This window comes from Carassius gibelio, chromosome A21 (assembly GCF_023724105.1).
Source record: "Carassius gibelio isolate Cgi1373 ecotype wild population from Czech Republic chromosome A21, carGib1.2-hapl.c, whole genome shotgun sequence".
NCBI lineage: Eukaryota > Metazoa > Chordata > Actinopteri > Cypriniformes > Cyprinidae > Carassius > Carassius gibelio.
Genome location: NC_068391.1, coordinates 9,138,023 through 9,153,682, shown reverse-complemented (window position 1 = coordinate 9,153,682; position 15,660 = coordinate 9,138,023). Strand labels below are relative to the sequence as shown.

At 37.6% G+C, this 15,660-nt stretch overlaps 1 protein-coding gene across 8 annotated transcripts in view; it reads right to left on the bottom strand.

Moving 5' to 3' along the window:
* The window catches only part of LOC127942091 (RIMS-binding protein 2-like), a 51,461-nt gene that overhangs the window by 5,660 nt on the left and 30,141 nt on the right, over window positions 1–15,660 (bottom strand). For 5 of the 8 annotated variants that reach the window (XM_052537644.1, XM_052537648.1, XM_052537649.1 and 2 more), the window contains 13 exons: window positions 11,683–11,733; window positions 9,767–9,944; window positions 8,907–9,055; window positions 8,042–8,121; window positions 7,809–7,918; window positions 6,740–7,540; window positions 5,752–5,903; window positions 4,573–5,427; window positions 3,323–3,457; window positions 3,047–3,193; window positions 2,827–2,950; window positions 671–840; window positions 427–595 (listed from right to left, as the gene is read on the bottom strand). In XM_052537644.1, coding sequence (XP_052393604.1) covers window positions 427–595; window positions 671–840; window positions 2,827–2,950; window positions 3,047–3,193; window positions 3,323–3,457; window positions 4,573–5,427; window positions 5,752–5,903; window positions 6,740–7,540; window positions 7,809–7,918; window positions 8,042–8,121; window positions 8,907–9,055; window positions 9,767–9,944; window positions 11,683–11,733 — 3,121 coding nt within the window. The remainder of the gene's footprint in view (window positions 1–426; window positions 596–670; window positions 841–2,826; window positions 2,951–3,046; window positions 3,194–3,322; window positions 3,458–4,572; window positions 5,428–5,751; window positions 5,904–6,739; window positions 7,541–7,808; window positions 7,919–8,041; window positions 8,122–8,906; window positions 9,056–9,766; window positions 9,945–11,682; window positions 11,734–15,660) is intronic. The other 3 variants (XM_052537646.1, XM_052537651.1, XM_052537647.1) reach the window with 2 other exon arrangements.

Genomic DNA, 15,660 nt, shown 5'->3' with positions numbered 1-15,660 from the left:
GGAGAGAGAGTTCGCATGGTGGAGATAGTTGTTGCTGGTAAATAGGTAGCCATGCATTCTATGTATTCTAACAAAGTAAAAAAAAAAAAAACTTTGAAAGCAACATATACATCAGAAATATTTTGTATATACCACCATTATATCTCACAGTTGGTGTCAGTAAGAATTGTTTTTTTTTTTTTTTTTTTTTTTTTTTTATAAATGAAAAGTTTGTAGGCTCATTCACACCAAGGACGATAAATAACATTTTAATAACCGAACTGTAAAATAATAGAGAACACAGACACAGAAGAACAATATCATTGGAATGACTTTCATAGCACTATTTTTCCAGCTCATAAAGATAAAAACATTGTCAAGTTAGCAAATCTTCATTGTTTTGTCATTATAGTAGATTTAGACAACTGTGACATGGAAAACACCTACCTATTCTGTCTACAGGAGTGTTGAGAGGGAGGAATCCCTGTTTCATGAGCTGCTCCATGGTTTCATCATCTTCAGCACAGATTTCTGACACCATGTTACAGGGAATAAGTCCAGACCTGCCCCGGATGTCCCCACGATAAAAGCCATCGTTATCTTTATCCCCATACACCTTCAACACACAGACAGAGGGATGCTGAAACAATGGAAGGGCCATGTAACAACATTAACTCCAGCTGAGCGGTACCTTGATTATCTGTCCCTCTTTAAATGGGAGTTCCTCGTCAGCTGCATCAGGGTTAGGGGACATGGAGAGAGGGTCATAGTCGAAGAGCGCTACAAAGATTCGAAACGGATCCTCCTGCTCAGACTCATCATAGTATGGGGGAGAACGGCAGCTTCGGTCCCGGTATCCATCTAAAATAAGAAAGATGGGTTAAAACCAAGATGTCTAATAGACATGTTACACCTTACATGGATTGCAAAGTCCTGCAGTGTAATATTTTTTCATAATTATTGTATATTTACTCTAAATGTTACTTCTATTAAATGAGAGATAACACGTCAAAAATATTTTTATATATAAAAGTTTGAGGTTGGCAGGAGTTTTTTAAAGAAGTCTCTCATGCTCACCAAGGCTGCATTTGTTTGATTAAAAACAGTCTAATTGTTTAACATTATTAGAATTGAAGCTGTTTTCTATTTTATAATATATTAAAATGTAATTTATTCCTGTGATGCAAAACTGAATTTTCAACAGCCATTACGCCAATGTCACATGATCATGCTGATTTCTGATTTGGTGTTCAAGAAACAATTCTTACCAATGTTGAAAATTGTTCTGCTGCTTAATATTTTTTTGTGAAAATTGTAATAACATTTATTTTTCAAGGATTCTTTGAAAATAAATAGGAAGTTCAAAGAACAGCATTTATTTGAAATATTATTATTCAGTTACAAACATCTTTACTGTCACTTTTGATCACTTTAATGCATCCTTGCTAAATAAAAGTATACATTTCTTTCTTTCAAAATATAAATATTAATATATACTTTACAAATGTAATGTTATTTCGATGTTGCCAACTACGCAAATATGGCTGTCCAGTTGTCCTGATATACAAAACAATATACATTATGCATGTCTTTATGGTACAAGCATTCAAAACTTTTTAAAGATGGGCATACAAACAACCAGAGGATTTACTAAAGCAAGTAATCCCTGTATATTCTAACAGACAATATGAATAAGCATGCAATTCAGTCCAATGAAGTGAAATTCCTCTCCATACTTGCACAATCCATTTATTTGCCAAACACATTTTGGGTGGGTTGAAGAAAACAGACATTTCTTACTGTAATATGATGGTTATGATGTGTGTCACTGTTTGTGTTTGCCAGTTTGTGTGGGTGTGTGGTGATTGTGAGTGAAACACCCATATGGCAGCCAATTACAGATGAGCAGCAAGCCAAACATGAAGCTCCTGACAGGCGCACACACAGACACAGAGAGAGAGAGAAAAAAGTAGTCTGAGCTACTGCAACCATGCAGAGATCTGGATCTGAGAAAAACCCATCAGATTAGCCCCGGTAAAAACTACACCTGTTTCCTTTTGTCCCTGCCGCATCTCCGCAACTGTGACTCAAACATGCCATATGTGCATTCCCTACAGTTGCCTTTGCAGTCAATGCCAAAGAACCTTCCTGGTCAACCATTACCTACATACATATTCGGTGGCATTCGTTGGGTGTGAGATGGCGCCCTTTAACTTTAACCATTCAGTCATGCATGGCCAAAGTAAAAGTATGATTGTGGTCAGGTTGAAAGAGAGGAGGGGTCGGTGGGGCAGTGCAAGGGGGAGGAGCATTCTCTGTGCAAACATGTTGCTATTTGCTATCTTACAGCACTGCTTCCAACACAAGCTTCCATCTCGGTGCAGTCCAGTGCAGTTTCATGCGTTTGGCCATTTTACTGTCTCCTCGGACCTCACGCTAAATGCACGTACCATAAGGAGGTCTGCGTCCCCCGTGCCTTCGGGAGGACCATGTCTTGTGTCGCGCTACACTGCCATAGTAAACATCCTCCTTGATGGGAGAGAGGTTCCCTTCTCTGTTATTCTCAGTGGTTATCTCTGAGGGAAACACCAATCAGAGAGTCGTTATACCATGAGAAGGCTGTTCTGCGTCAACCTCCCCAGGCTGGAGACTCCTAACTACTCTGGCATCTCTATTTTCACCCATTTAAAGATTCAGAGAGGGTTATAACGATTGAAATCAACCGGATATGGTTATGGTTGGAACATACAGTGGTGGTCTGACACACATTGACCAGCTTTATGAAAAGTTCAAACAGAGAAAATGTGGAGCAGGAAGACAGACAAGTCTCAGACTCCTGTCTCTTACTGGGAGTGCACTGACCAATGGATGGGACCGTGAGGGGTTGGCGCTGAGGTTGAGGATCTCGGTGAGATGGCTTCCGATATGATTCCCGATCCAGCTGACTCGAAGATGGAGTGCTTGCTCTGGTCTTGAATCGGGGAAGAAACCAAACTAGTTAAAGGCATGCAAATCAAGATGACACTGGGTTATTGTGAGAGGTCTTTGCCTTTTTGATACTCAATACCTTGGGTGCGTTGTGGGAGTTTCGTCGCCTGCGTTCTTCATGCTGCATTTCATAATACAACTCCTCCTCGTCCTCTTCCATGATGTCTGAGAGGTCCGATCCTCGACTGCTGTCTGTATGATACTCTTCGCTGTGACTGTAATGAGACTATAAAATGCAGATTGTGAGAGAAAAAACAAATACACAAGCTAATACAACAAACATAAGCATTCAATGCTGACATTTGCCTCTTATGCCTTTTGTTACATGGTAAGGCAATCACTTCAACTGCCGTACCTGCCTGCCCAGCTCTGAGCCCCTGAGGAAGTCATCCATAGATGCTCCTCTTCTGCGGGCCTGATAGCTTTCCTCATCCTCATCCTCTTCCTCATCTGAATTTTGAGAGTGAAAGCCCTGGCTTCTCCTCTCGATCTAAATATATTAAAGTACTTTCAGAAGTCTTAATAAAGAAATCTGACAGTTATGCTGAGGTTAAGTACTGACAAGATAGCTAATCTTCTGTATGTATGTTTATTAACTCTTTAAAAGAGTTCTCATTTGCACATATTAACCCTAGAATGCATAAGGGTCAAAACTGACCCTTCAGGCTGTTATTATTCGATTATATTTGAAAATATTTTCATTTATATTTTATGTATTTATCATAAATGTATGTAAGCCTCAGCAAAAAATTGACATATTTGTTATTAATAGTTTTAAAAATAGATACTACCCCAAGTCTTTGAAAACGGGGTCAAAATGACATTTATGCATTTCCTATGGAATTCTATATAATAAGATAATTCTAAATAATAAAATAATAATAATACTAATGCTAAAGTATTTTTTCTGTTCACAAGATCATTTAAAAATGAAATATTTATAGATTTATTTATAGATTTGTAAAAAAAAATCTATACGTTAGATTTAATAACTTTGTTTTACTCTATACATACATGGAAAAGAAGAAATGAACATCACTGAAACATTTAAATGTATATAATCAACTTAATAATACATTAAGTATATAATCTTAAATAATTTCATTATGCATAATGAGATAGTTCCCCCAAAATATGAAAATTGTCATACTTTAATCACCCTCCTGTAGCTCCAAATGCATAAAACTTAAGTTAGTCTTCTTAAAATTTTTTTTTAAAAATGTAAAAAATAAGAGAGTTTTCATGTCCCTCCATTAAAAGTCCAGGTAAACCAAAACGTAAAATGTCCACAGAAGTCAAAAACGGTGCTGTAAAATGAATCGGGGTGCTTAAATACAAGTCTTGTGGAAAGATATGATTGCTTTATATTATGAATTTTATTTTTTGTGTGAACTATCCTTTCAAAGATAAAAAATTATGAGATGTTATAAAAAATATATAAATTAATTAATTAATATATAAAGATGATGAAAACATTTTTAAAAATAAATAAACAAAAAAAGAAGATAATCACATTTTCCAAATTCATGTAAATTTTTGGATCATGCATTCTAGGGTTAAGGTTGGTTTGCAACTACTTTTATGTTTTTTGATGACTTGACTCACCCGTCCACTCTCTGCAGCCACTCTTTGGGCTGCCTCTCGGGCAATAGCCTTGGCTACAGTGTCAGGAATGAGCGTACCCCTGGGCTGGGGGAGGATCCTTTGAGGTGATGGGGAGCGGCGATTTGGGCAGGCCGGGGCATCCAGGGTGTGTCCGTGTGGCAAGCCAATATGCAGGCCAGATGGAGAGCAGCCAGGCTCCCATGGCTGAGGAGGGCCCCCTCCATGATGAAGCATTCCTGGCCCTTGCTCTTTGGTTTCCAGCTCTCTAGCACTTAGTGGTCTTTGGGATTGGGGAAGGGCTAGTTGGGGAATATGAGGCTGGGGCATCGGGATAGTAGGCTGGGGATGGAGCATGGGGATGGCTGGCTGGGGTTGGGGCATGGGCTGTTGGGGTTGAGGCATAGGCATGGGTGGCTGGGGTGGGGGTTGTGTCATTGGCATGGACGACTGAGGCTGAGGCATTTGAATTGGGTGCGTTGGTAAAGGCTGGAGGTGGGGTGGAGAGGGCTGTGTGGGATGGGGCATACGGTGCGGATGGAGATGAGATGGGGGCTGGTTGGGGTGAATGGAAAGGGTTTGGAGATGGGTGGGTGGTTGGGGTCCAGGGTGAGGTGGAAGGGTGCGGATTTGGGGATGAGAAGGCATTGGTTGGGTTTGCTGGGGCATGTGGTGAGAAGGAGGGAGGGTTTTAGGAAGAGGCACCAGGAGGTGGTTTGGAATGATGGCAGCATGGGAGTCTTGAGATTCCCCTTGTGCTGATAAAGTCTTGACAATAACCTCATGGGCCTCCAAGCACTGGAGACGGTTCAGTTCTACTGCCACATAGTCTGCCAGTGGATACATCACCTCAGCGATCTGAAACAGCATTAGTATTAGCATTAAGATACTGTCACATTTACCATTATTCATTGAATTTTTGCAGGCGAATGTTCTCCTCATGAATCATCCAAATAACAAATGACAAAAAGATCTATAGTGTGAAAATCTTCCATCATTTAAACCACCAGAAACACTGAATTCAAGTTTTTAGAATTACCCAACTCCACCAACAGAGGGCATCAGTGTCACTTTTTGATAAAAATAGGTCTTGATGACTATTGTTTAGTCTTCATGCAGTCAAGAACTGTTCTGTCACATAAACATCACCAGATATGACTGCTGATGCATGCACATCCTTACCCTCTGACCCTTTGTACACACTGCGTAGCCAATGACATTTGCACCATTGGAGGTTCCCATGGTTGTCATTGAAGGGGGCTTCCAACGGACTTGGAGGACCCCTGGGGCTTGTCCACACTGGACCTGGACTTCTTGAGGAGGCAGAGGGGGTCCTGGGCAGAGACGGATAACCACCAATTAGTTACAATAACACAACTGATATTCAATACATGATGTTTAGAATGGATTGTGGATTCATTCGCTTGAACTCATGAGGGCATACATTATTTGCAAGAGTCTGAGTATTTCAGCTAATTAATTAATCCAATTAGCCTCACTAAACCCATTTATGTTTGCTTTGACTATTAAGTGGAGTGTTGTGCTAATCAGAATAGCAAAAATAGGGTAAAAAAACACTGATTCATTAAGATTTTAACAATCTTGACATTTTGTAATTTACCAAGTACTTTACTAACCCTTTATCAGTGTTACCAGCAATGTTGCTCCCCTGCTGCTGATTTGACCTTAGATGTGAATGTGTTTTCACAGTCTGTACTAAATGTGATGCAATAAAAAGAATGTATACTGCAACTTCTTTTGGGTTAAACTCACAAGCTCTAAAAACAAGCATTCAACACAACTACTGCAGTCCAGTTCATAAAAAAGTTACTCTGTTATTTTATGTGAATCAGAAACATACAAAGCAGCAGTGCAGTTTGATTCACAAACTCAACTATAATAAACTTGTTGTTTTAAGTGAATCCAAAAAATACAGTGAACAAATGTAGTTTGATTCACAAACAAATGACTCTTAGAAAACGGTTCCCATAAATGAATCAAACACATCAGCACAACGGTGCAGTGTTAGCCGGTTCATTGAATAAATAATTAAACTAACAGCATTATCAGAGAGACACCTTATAAATGAAATAAAGACAAATGAATCAGACCTGAATCAAATCATTTAGTAATGGTGTGATATTTGAACAGTTTTAGAGCTGAACCATACCTGCAGCTTGGGTGCAGAACTCCACCCCAGCCTCTCTCTTCTCTCTCTGTTCCAGGGGCATGTGCCAGGGCACCTGGTGAGGTTTGGCCAACACTTTTACCTTGTACACTGTGGCAGCTTTCAGGTTCACAAAACGCAGTTTGTAAGAGCACGGCTTCACCACAGCATGCTCCACACCATCTAAGTACACGACATGGGCATAGTTACTATTACTGGGAAGCCACGAAAGTTCGGCGGAGTCACGTAAAATATCATCCATGCGCAGGCCGGTTGGTGCTACCACAACATTGCGGCCCACCAGCAAAGTGCAGCGCAACTCATCTGAGAGCCCCCTTTCCGTGACACTCTGCACCGACACACGGTATGTGCAGGAAGCCAGGTCCAGCTTCTCGAGAAGCAGTTTGGTCCTTGCTCCAAATGGCACAGAGGAACGTACTTCCCCATCCACTAAAATATTGTAGCCGTTGATGTTGCCCCAGCCAAGGGGCACTTGAGGTGCTTCCCAGGCCACTATCACACTTCTTGCCAGCTGTTTGATCAGGTTGATCTTCCTGGGGTAAGGCACAATGTCGTCGCCCAGCTCCTCTCCATCCAATGCGCCTGTCCCGTTGGTGCAGTGTGCGAGGGCGTTACTGTTAAGGCTGTCCAGATGAGCACCTCCATCTATGGTCATCAGGCTCAGACAGCTCTGCTCCAGCCTGCCCTGCTCCTCTCCACCCTCGATAGATGGCTTTTCCTTGTCCTGGACAAACTCCACAAAATTTGAGGGAACCAGGCCACGCTGGCCATCCAACAGCTCTCCTACAACAAACAGAAGTAGAAAGATCCCATAAGCGGCAGCAGATCTCATTACATAAAATGTAACTGTGATGCATTTTGTTAGCATGTCATTTTACTACATGCTGCTAGGTGATGGTTACTGACTAAATTCACTACTTGTTTACGTCAATTTGCAAATAGGTTGACTGGATCTTTTATAAATTTTGGGGCTATTGGAAGTCTATTCTTTGTTAAATGTATTCTTAATTCTCTCATAATAATTACACCTCTCATATCATAACTCAAATACCTTCATAAAATCCATCATCGTCCATGTCCCCATATACATACAAATACTTCCCTCCCACAAGAGGAAGCTCTGCTTCTGGATGCTCATTAGGTCCATCATAGGGATTATAACTGACCGAAAGACCAGACAACGATGAGGAAAAGAAAAAGAAAAGAGTGAAATACAAACATAATGTACACACACACAAACACGCACATATATATATAGTTTAATAAAAGTGGTGAGAAAAGTACCTGTATCGCGCAGTGCAGAGACGGACCTGGCCTGTGTATCTCGTCTTGGATCTCGGAGCTGGGCTCACCTCATTCTCCATCTAGGGAGAGCGGAAATCAGCTGACACACTTGATCTTGATATTTAAATTCCACACTGAACATTCTAACATGAATGTACTATGGCAGGGTTTGTGTGAGGAGCATTACATAACCTCCATTTATTTCCAGTCCTGCTCTCAATGTGCACAGAGCATGCATGTGTTTATGGATGATTTGATTCATGTATGATTAAGTGCACAGAGTGGAGATGATTATTACTTATTTGCATTGATGTCAATCTCATAGACAGGGAAATATAAGGCTCAAGTGTGTAATATCTATGGTGGTGATAGCATCACCAAAGTGAACTGCAGAAGCAGTGAGTGTTTTCAAACAGGTTTTTCCATTAGTTGAGACAATTTTGCTCTGTCAAGCTGGCTGAGATTCTCAAACATCTTTTTTTGATAGCAGCACTAAGTCATGGTGTTTACACAATGGGCTTTGCAAAATCAACATACAAATGGTTTACTGTTGAGACAGAAGAAAATATTTTTACATCAAAACAATTACACAATTCATCTTTTTTTTTGTGACTCCATACTTCAGGCATCTTTAAGGTCTCAGTGGAATAGTGGATTGAGTTACACATAAACAACTGAATTTCCTAAAGCATCAGACAATCTTCAACATCCGATATGAAGTCATTTATGGATCTAATTATAGCAAGTGAGACCAGTTATAAAAGTAGGAAATGAACACCTTTCTTTTTTCCTGAGTAAAATACAGTCAGATAAACAGATACTGTTATCTGCTTGTGGCACACTGCAGCTGTGACGCATGACAAACCTCTGAGAGGGATGCTTGCATGGGGCTACTGGAGCGATTCTGGGTTTGGACGGTGGGTTTGACTGACAGCTGCTCTGGCTTGTCTCTCTTGTGTTGCTGTACTATGGGCAGTTCTGAGACCAGTGGAGATCCGTCAGATCTCTCATCACCTGCAAGCATGAGTTATAATGGAAATCAATGACTTTGATCACTGAACAATAGGATGGATCTGAACAAATAGATCTAAATAAGGCTGTGGAAAAAATAGCATTAGGCAGATGAGAAGGCAATAAAATTAAACAGATTTATTTAAAATCAGAGGAATCAAAGTGACGTGTTAGAACGGATATTGTACTTATTTACACATACACAAATTATAATTATAAAAATATAAACAGATGTAATAAAAAAAATTACATATTTTTAATAAGAAAAATACAAATAAAACACAGATCTCAGCATACACAACACGTTTCACTAGTAGCTAATGGTTGCTGGGGTTGGAAGTATCAATTGTTTTAATTATTCGATAATTTCATAATAAAAAATAAATAAATAAATAGAATGTAGAATGCAAGCTGCAATCAATGTACATAATTTTTGCAGCTCTCTATTTACTGAAAAAATATTATGCATTCTGAATGTTCCCCCTTACCAAAAGCACTATAATTTTAACATTGTACACTTTATGAGATAAACGCAATGTGCTGCATGTAAAAAAAAGTGTGACCTGAAAATAAATTTTATTTAAATTAGATGCATTTAAAGGAAGGTCAGAAATTCCTCAAAAGTGTTATTAAAACTGCTCACAACATTCTTAAATGTCTGTGGTTCATGTAGAGAAAATACACCTCCAACTGTTTGAAAAATGCTTCACTCACTTTTTTCAGCCTCGCGCTGCAGGCTGTTGTAACTGTTGCACAAGTTTTTCTTCTGTGAGTCAGTGTTTAGTGTCTCCTCTGCATCTAAACCCGGGTGATATTTCCCCAGCTCTTTCGACAAAATATTGCACTGCTCACTCCGTGTCCGGCATTTCTGCTCTAAGTCATGAACCTTGACCTTTGAAAGTCAGGGTGAGGAATGTACAAGAAAGAAATACATAAATGAGAAAAATGAATCATTTATATCATACATGGGAATAAATACACAGAAGAAATAGACTGAACTGTAGCAGTAGTACTCAAATTGTTTTGCTTTGAGAACCAACAATATGCAGAATTGTTAACATGACATGGCTGAAAAGAAAAACTATTTATAACAGGCTATTGAGTTTGAATTAAATTTTCCTGTAATGCCTATTGATTTAGTAGAATTTTAACAACTATGTCTATATTGTCTAATGCTGATTAAGTTAAATTTACAAGGATCATAATGCAAGTAAAGCACCTTGCATATATAAGTACACTGCAAATATTTTTCAGCAACATTCAGAATGGGATTTTATAGATTAATAGGATTTCAAATGGATTGCATGTACAACATTTTCATAATACAAAATCTCTTTTTAAACAATAATGAAATTAGTTGGGGCACACATCCCTAGTTTTAATTTGAGAACCTTGTTTTTTGAACAGAATTCATGAGGCTCTGCAAAAAAAAAAAAAAAAAAAAAAAAAAACGAGAGACTTTTTAGAGGCAAAGGCATAAGAGGTTTAAATAACCTCTCTCTCTCTCTCTGTGTGTGTGTGTGTGTGAGAGAGAGAGAGAGAGAGAGAGAGAGAGGGATAGGGACAGAGGGAGTATTAAGTGTATTATGTAATCAGACCTAAATACTGATAAAGTCACACAATTTCACCAGGTCCTAGTTTTAGCCCAACAACAAAAGACCTGATGCAAGAGCCTGTCACCATCTCAGGGAAACTTAATTTTGTTTGTTAAACTATTAACTCAGATGAGTCAGATGAGTGTAGCAGTAGAGATACTCAAAGGACACACAAAATGCAATCATTTAAAAGTGAAGGGTCACCCAAAAATTCTGTCATTATTTAATAATCCCTGCTGTTCATACTAGAATGTAATCAGTTAATAGAGACTTAAGTTTCAGTCTGTTCTTCACACAAAACCTTGACTATGGTCTCAAAAATTCAATCACAATGAGCACTCTTATGATGCTTTTGTAATGTTTTTGTGTCCTATTTGAAACTGGAAAGCCACACTTTACTCACATGTTAGAAAATTAGTATATTCATAAATATTTCTCCTTTTTTGTTCAATGGAAGAAAATCGAATGGATTTGGAATGAGTAAATGATGACAAAAAAAAATATTTCTGGGTGACTTATTTTTAAAAAAAAAGTCATGGTCCGTGTTGTTTTTTATACCTCGCATGACATATATATATGCATGTATAAATCAGAATAACAAGGGTCCGAAAGGAAAAATATCAAAGAACAAACAAAATATTTAACTACGGAAAAAAGGATAAACTTAAGGGCTTGAAACAAAAACACAAGGTGTAACATACAATATTAAAGATGAAAAAAGGCAAACAAATTATGAAGGTCATATAAATGAGGATACTCTGGAAAGAGTTTTCTACTCGAAAGTCAAGCTGATAGTAAGTGACAAGCAGAAGCTTCTCAAGAGTGGACTGAATGTCAGACATGGAGGTCTTTAATCAAACACGTGAGGGATCCAGGCAGGTTGCACTGGTCCCTTATAGGTTTATCAGATAATTTGGGAAGACAGGTCCTTTTTGTGCGAAAGCCAGACTCCGCGGACCAAGCCAGGAGTGTAAACTGGGCTTTTCATAGCAGGATTCCTTAGGACAGAAGGGAAGCAATAAGATAATATTTTACCTCTAGCAGATGCACCACTTCTTCACGTTCTTTTTCAGCTTCAGCCTGAACCTGAAAATAAGAGATAGCATATTTAGTCTAGCTGTACAAATGCAATTCCATTTACTCAAAATCCAACAGACCCAAATCTCAGAAAGTAAGTGCAACGTCAGCAGGACATCATAATTTCACATTGATTCTAATTTCTAAAAGATTTGCCAAGATTTGGTTGGCAAAGCTACTTCATCTAATTTCAGACAAATTTTTTGATCCCAGAGGGGAAATTCTGTATCTGAAGGGCAAAACTGTGAGTCACAGTTCACAGCAGTTGCTCATAAGTAGGGGTGTAACTGTTCTCTGTCAAACCGTACCGTTCTTCACCCACGGTTTGGTACGCTCTTGCACACTTGCACCATGGTTCAACTTAAATCTGACGATGCATCTGTAATTTGGCTTGTTAAAAATAACAACAGTTAAAACAGACAGAGTTTGGTTATGTTTGTTTGGTATAACTTTATTTTAGGGTCTCTTAACTAGTTTCTTATTAGCATGCATATTACTAGAATATTAGCTATTTATTAGTAGTAATTAAGCACAAATTAATGCCTTATTCTACATGAACTTATTCTACATCCCTACTCCTACTCAATACCTAAACTTAACAACTACCTTGCTAACTATTAATAAGCAGTACATTAGGAATTTATTGAGGGAAAAGTCGTAGTTAATAGTGAATAAGTGTTCCCTATTTTAAAGTGTTACAGTATGTTTCTGTCGATGGATACACATTCTGGATTCCCAAAACATTACAACAACAGCAATGAACAAATAAATTAAAAAACAGTCACTCTTTGTAAACTGTTCAATGTGAGTGCCATATGCTTGAATATGATCAGTGTACTGGATCTGTGCACTCTCTTAAAAAATTGTATGCAAAATAAACAACAAAAGACAAGGAAATCACTCTATTCTCTCAATTAAATAGCTTTTGTAACTTTATTAAGGATTCATCTTTAATTTTTACAGTCAAATATGCAATTTTATTTTACATTTGAGTAAAATTTCTGTACCTAAAAACTGTTAAGCCTACCTGCCTGTTAGACCTTCCTTTAAAACCTGAAAAACACTTTTTATTTTATTTGTATCCTTGCTCTATTGTATTCATTTGTGCTGTTGCTTGTAATTAGATTATTTGTTAATTTTTATTTGATAGTATAGTCCTTTTTTCCATAGCATACCGTGAAACTGTGACTCTAAAATTGTGTTACAAACCAAATCGTGAGTAATTTGAACGTTACACCCCTACTCATAAGTGTGTAAAATTACACTTCAAACTCAGGAAATTGTAAGATAAAGACAGGCTATGATTGCCATGCGAGTTGAATCAAGTCATTTGTGCATATGCCTGTTAGTGAGGTAAAAGCTCTGTCAAAGCCCTCCCTAGGGATCTGCACTGATGTGGTGTCTGCTGTCGGCTCTAATTGCTTTGTTTGCCTGTCGCTGCTCCTTCCTGAAAGGCCACAGACAAAGAAAAGCAAACAGTTCTGCAGCCGTGATCCTATTATGTGACTGCACTGATTTTATGCAGCCCTACTATGCCAGAATATCTATTGCTTCCATGTCAGAAGAATATTTTCTTATCCTTACATCAACTTCTGTGGAAGGACTACAAAAAATTATGACATATCATGATCATTAGATATGATATAAAAAATAAAAGATGAATAAAATATTGGCATAATGAATTGAACTAGTTCAAAATAGTGATCAGTGCTGTGAAAAGCATTTCAAACTCATGTGCCTTGCTAAATCTAATTTAATAATAAATAGTCTATATACTGAAGACAATAAACAGTAGTGGATCTCATATGACGCAATGTAAAGGCCTACAATAATGAGGTTTGACCAGTGTGTCACTGTAACTGCAAGACTGTAACTCAGTGCTCCAGTCTGCAGTCCAATAGAACAAGACATGCTTATGAGTCATGCAAATGAGTTTACAAAACTGCAAATGCTGTCATGTGTAAAGACCCTGATATACCCTGAAGGCCATGTTGCACAAGTTTTTCTCCTGTGGGTCGTAGTTGAGTGTACCAACACTTTGTTCTTCATTAAGAGGTATAAACAAGTTTGATATACTGTACACAAGCAGCGGCTTACTGTTAGCGAAAATACTGGCACTGATTAGAGCAGCATTTACGTGAATACAGTATATATATACACTGTAAAAAATGTACTGTAGAATTTACAGGATTTTACTGGCAAAAAAGTTGCCAATAAAATCCTGTAAAAATGATGTTAATTGTTGTAAAATGGATTACAGGATATTACTGCAAAGCAAATAACAGTTAATTGCTGTATGTGAAATACAGTAGTTTGTAGTATTTTTTACAGTAACATTGAATTTTACAAGTAGTTTATTTTACAGCAATATTTTGTAAATTCACTAAAGTACAGTATTTACCTGGCAAAAAAGTTGCCAATAAAATCCTGTAAATATATTTTACAGCATTTTTTTGTAATTTCATTAAATTACAGTATTTAGCTGGCAACAAAAGTTGCCAATAAAATCATGTAAATACCCCTAAATACAATATGATGTTGTAATAATTTAACAATGAAACTGCTTTAAAGAATAATTTTAACAGTAAACTATAAAATACTGATATAAATGCATTATCATGAGCTCTATCTTAATACATTTACAAATGAATGAAAACCAAGTCAATGATGATGCAAATAAGTATTTATTAAAACTGGCAGAAAGACATTGCAAGGCTTTTACTGGTAAAATAAAATTTTCAGTCTTTCAACAGTTAAATCTAATCATAAAAATAGCATAGCATCACAAATAACTGTTTAAAAAAAGCCATATTCAGAGTAGAACATTAACTTTCTATAAAAATGAAGGTCAATCAACAGAATTTGTATAATTTTTTTAAACATTTAAAAAAAGAAAAAAAAAAATGTTTTAAAGAAAATGATTCAAATAAAATGCTGGAATCAACATTAAATCACAAATTCTGTTGTTTGAGCTTATGTTCTATTAAATTAAGAATATTCCTGCAAAAGACAATTTAATAAATACATACTGAAAGTCCATCAACTTTCTGAGATGAGCACATGCATGAGGGTTGTCCCTCTTCTGAGACTTTTCCACTTGTTTTGCCTCTATGTGTCCGTCTTGTATCCAGTGAGTGTTGTGATTCCAAGAAAACATCTGCACATAAAAACAAGCAAAAGCATCAGGATAAAGTTATGTATCAAATGAAACTAGCTCAATAAAATAAATGTCAAAATGCCACTTATACAAACAATCAGCATTTACCAGTACTTAAAAGGTTACTCCACCCCAAAATGAAAATCTTGCCATTAATCACTTATGTCCATGTCGTTCCAAACCCGTAAAAGCTTCGTTCGTCTTCGGAACACAATTTAAGATATTCTGGATGCAACTGGGAAGATTGTGACCGTCCCATAGACTCTCCAGTAAATACCACTGTCAAGGCCCAGAAAAGTAGAAAGACATCATCAGAATAGTCCATCAGTGGTTCAACAGTAACGTTATGAAGCGACGACAATATTTTTTGTATGCAAAGAAAACAAAAATAACGATTTATTCAACAATTCACCTCCTCTGCGTCAGTGTAGTGCCATTTTTGGAGAGTATCTGCTGGACACACACTACATAGCCTGTTCTGTGTCAGCTGGGTCACATGGACACGCTTTCTATGTTTATTTATGCTTTGATTTGAACGAAAACAGCGTATCCGTGTGGTGCGGCTGACATAATAAAAAATAACGTCTTTGTTGAATAAAGTTGTTCTTTTTGTTTTCTTTGCATAAAAAAAGTATTCTTGTAGCTTCGTGAAATTACAGTTGAACCACTGATGGCAGATGGACTATTCTGACAATTCTTTTCATACTTTTCTGGGCTTAGACATTGTTAATTGTTTGGCTGTCAGTGGGACAGACGCAAGCCTCCCGGTTCTCATCTGA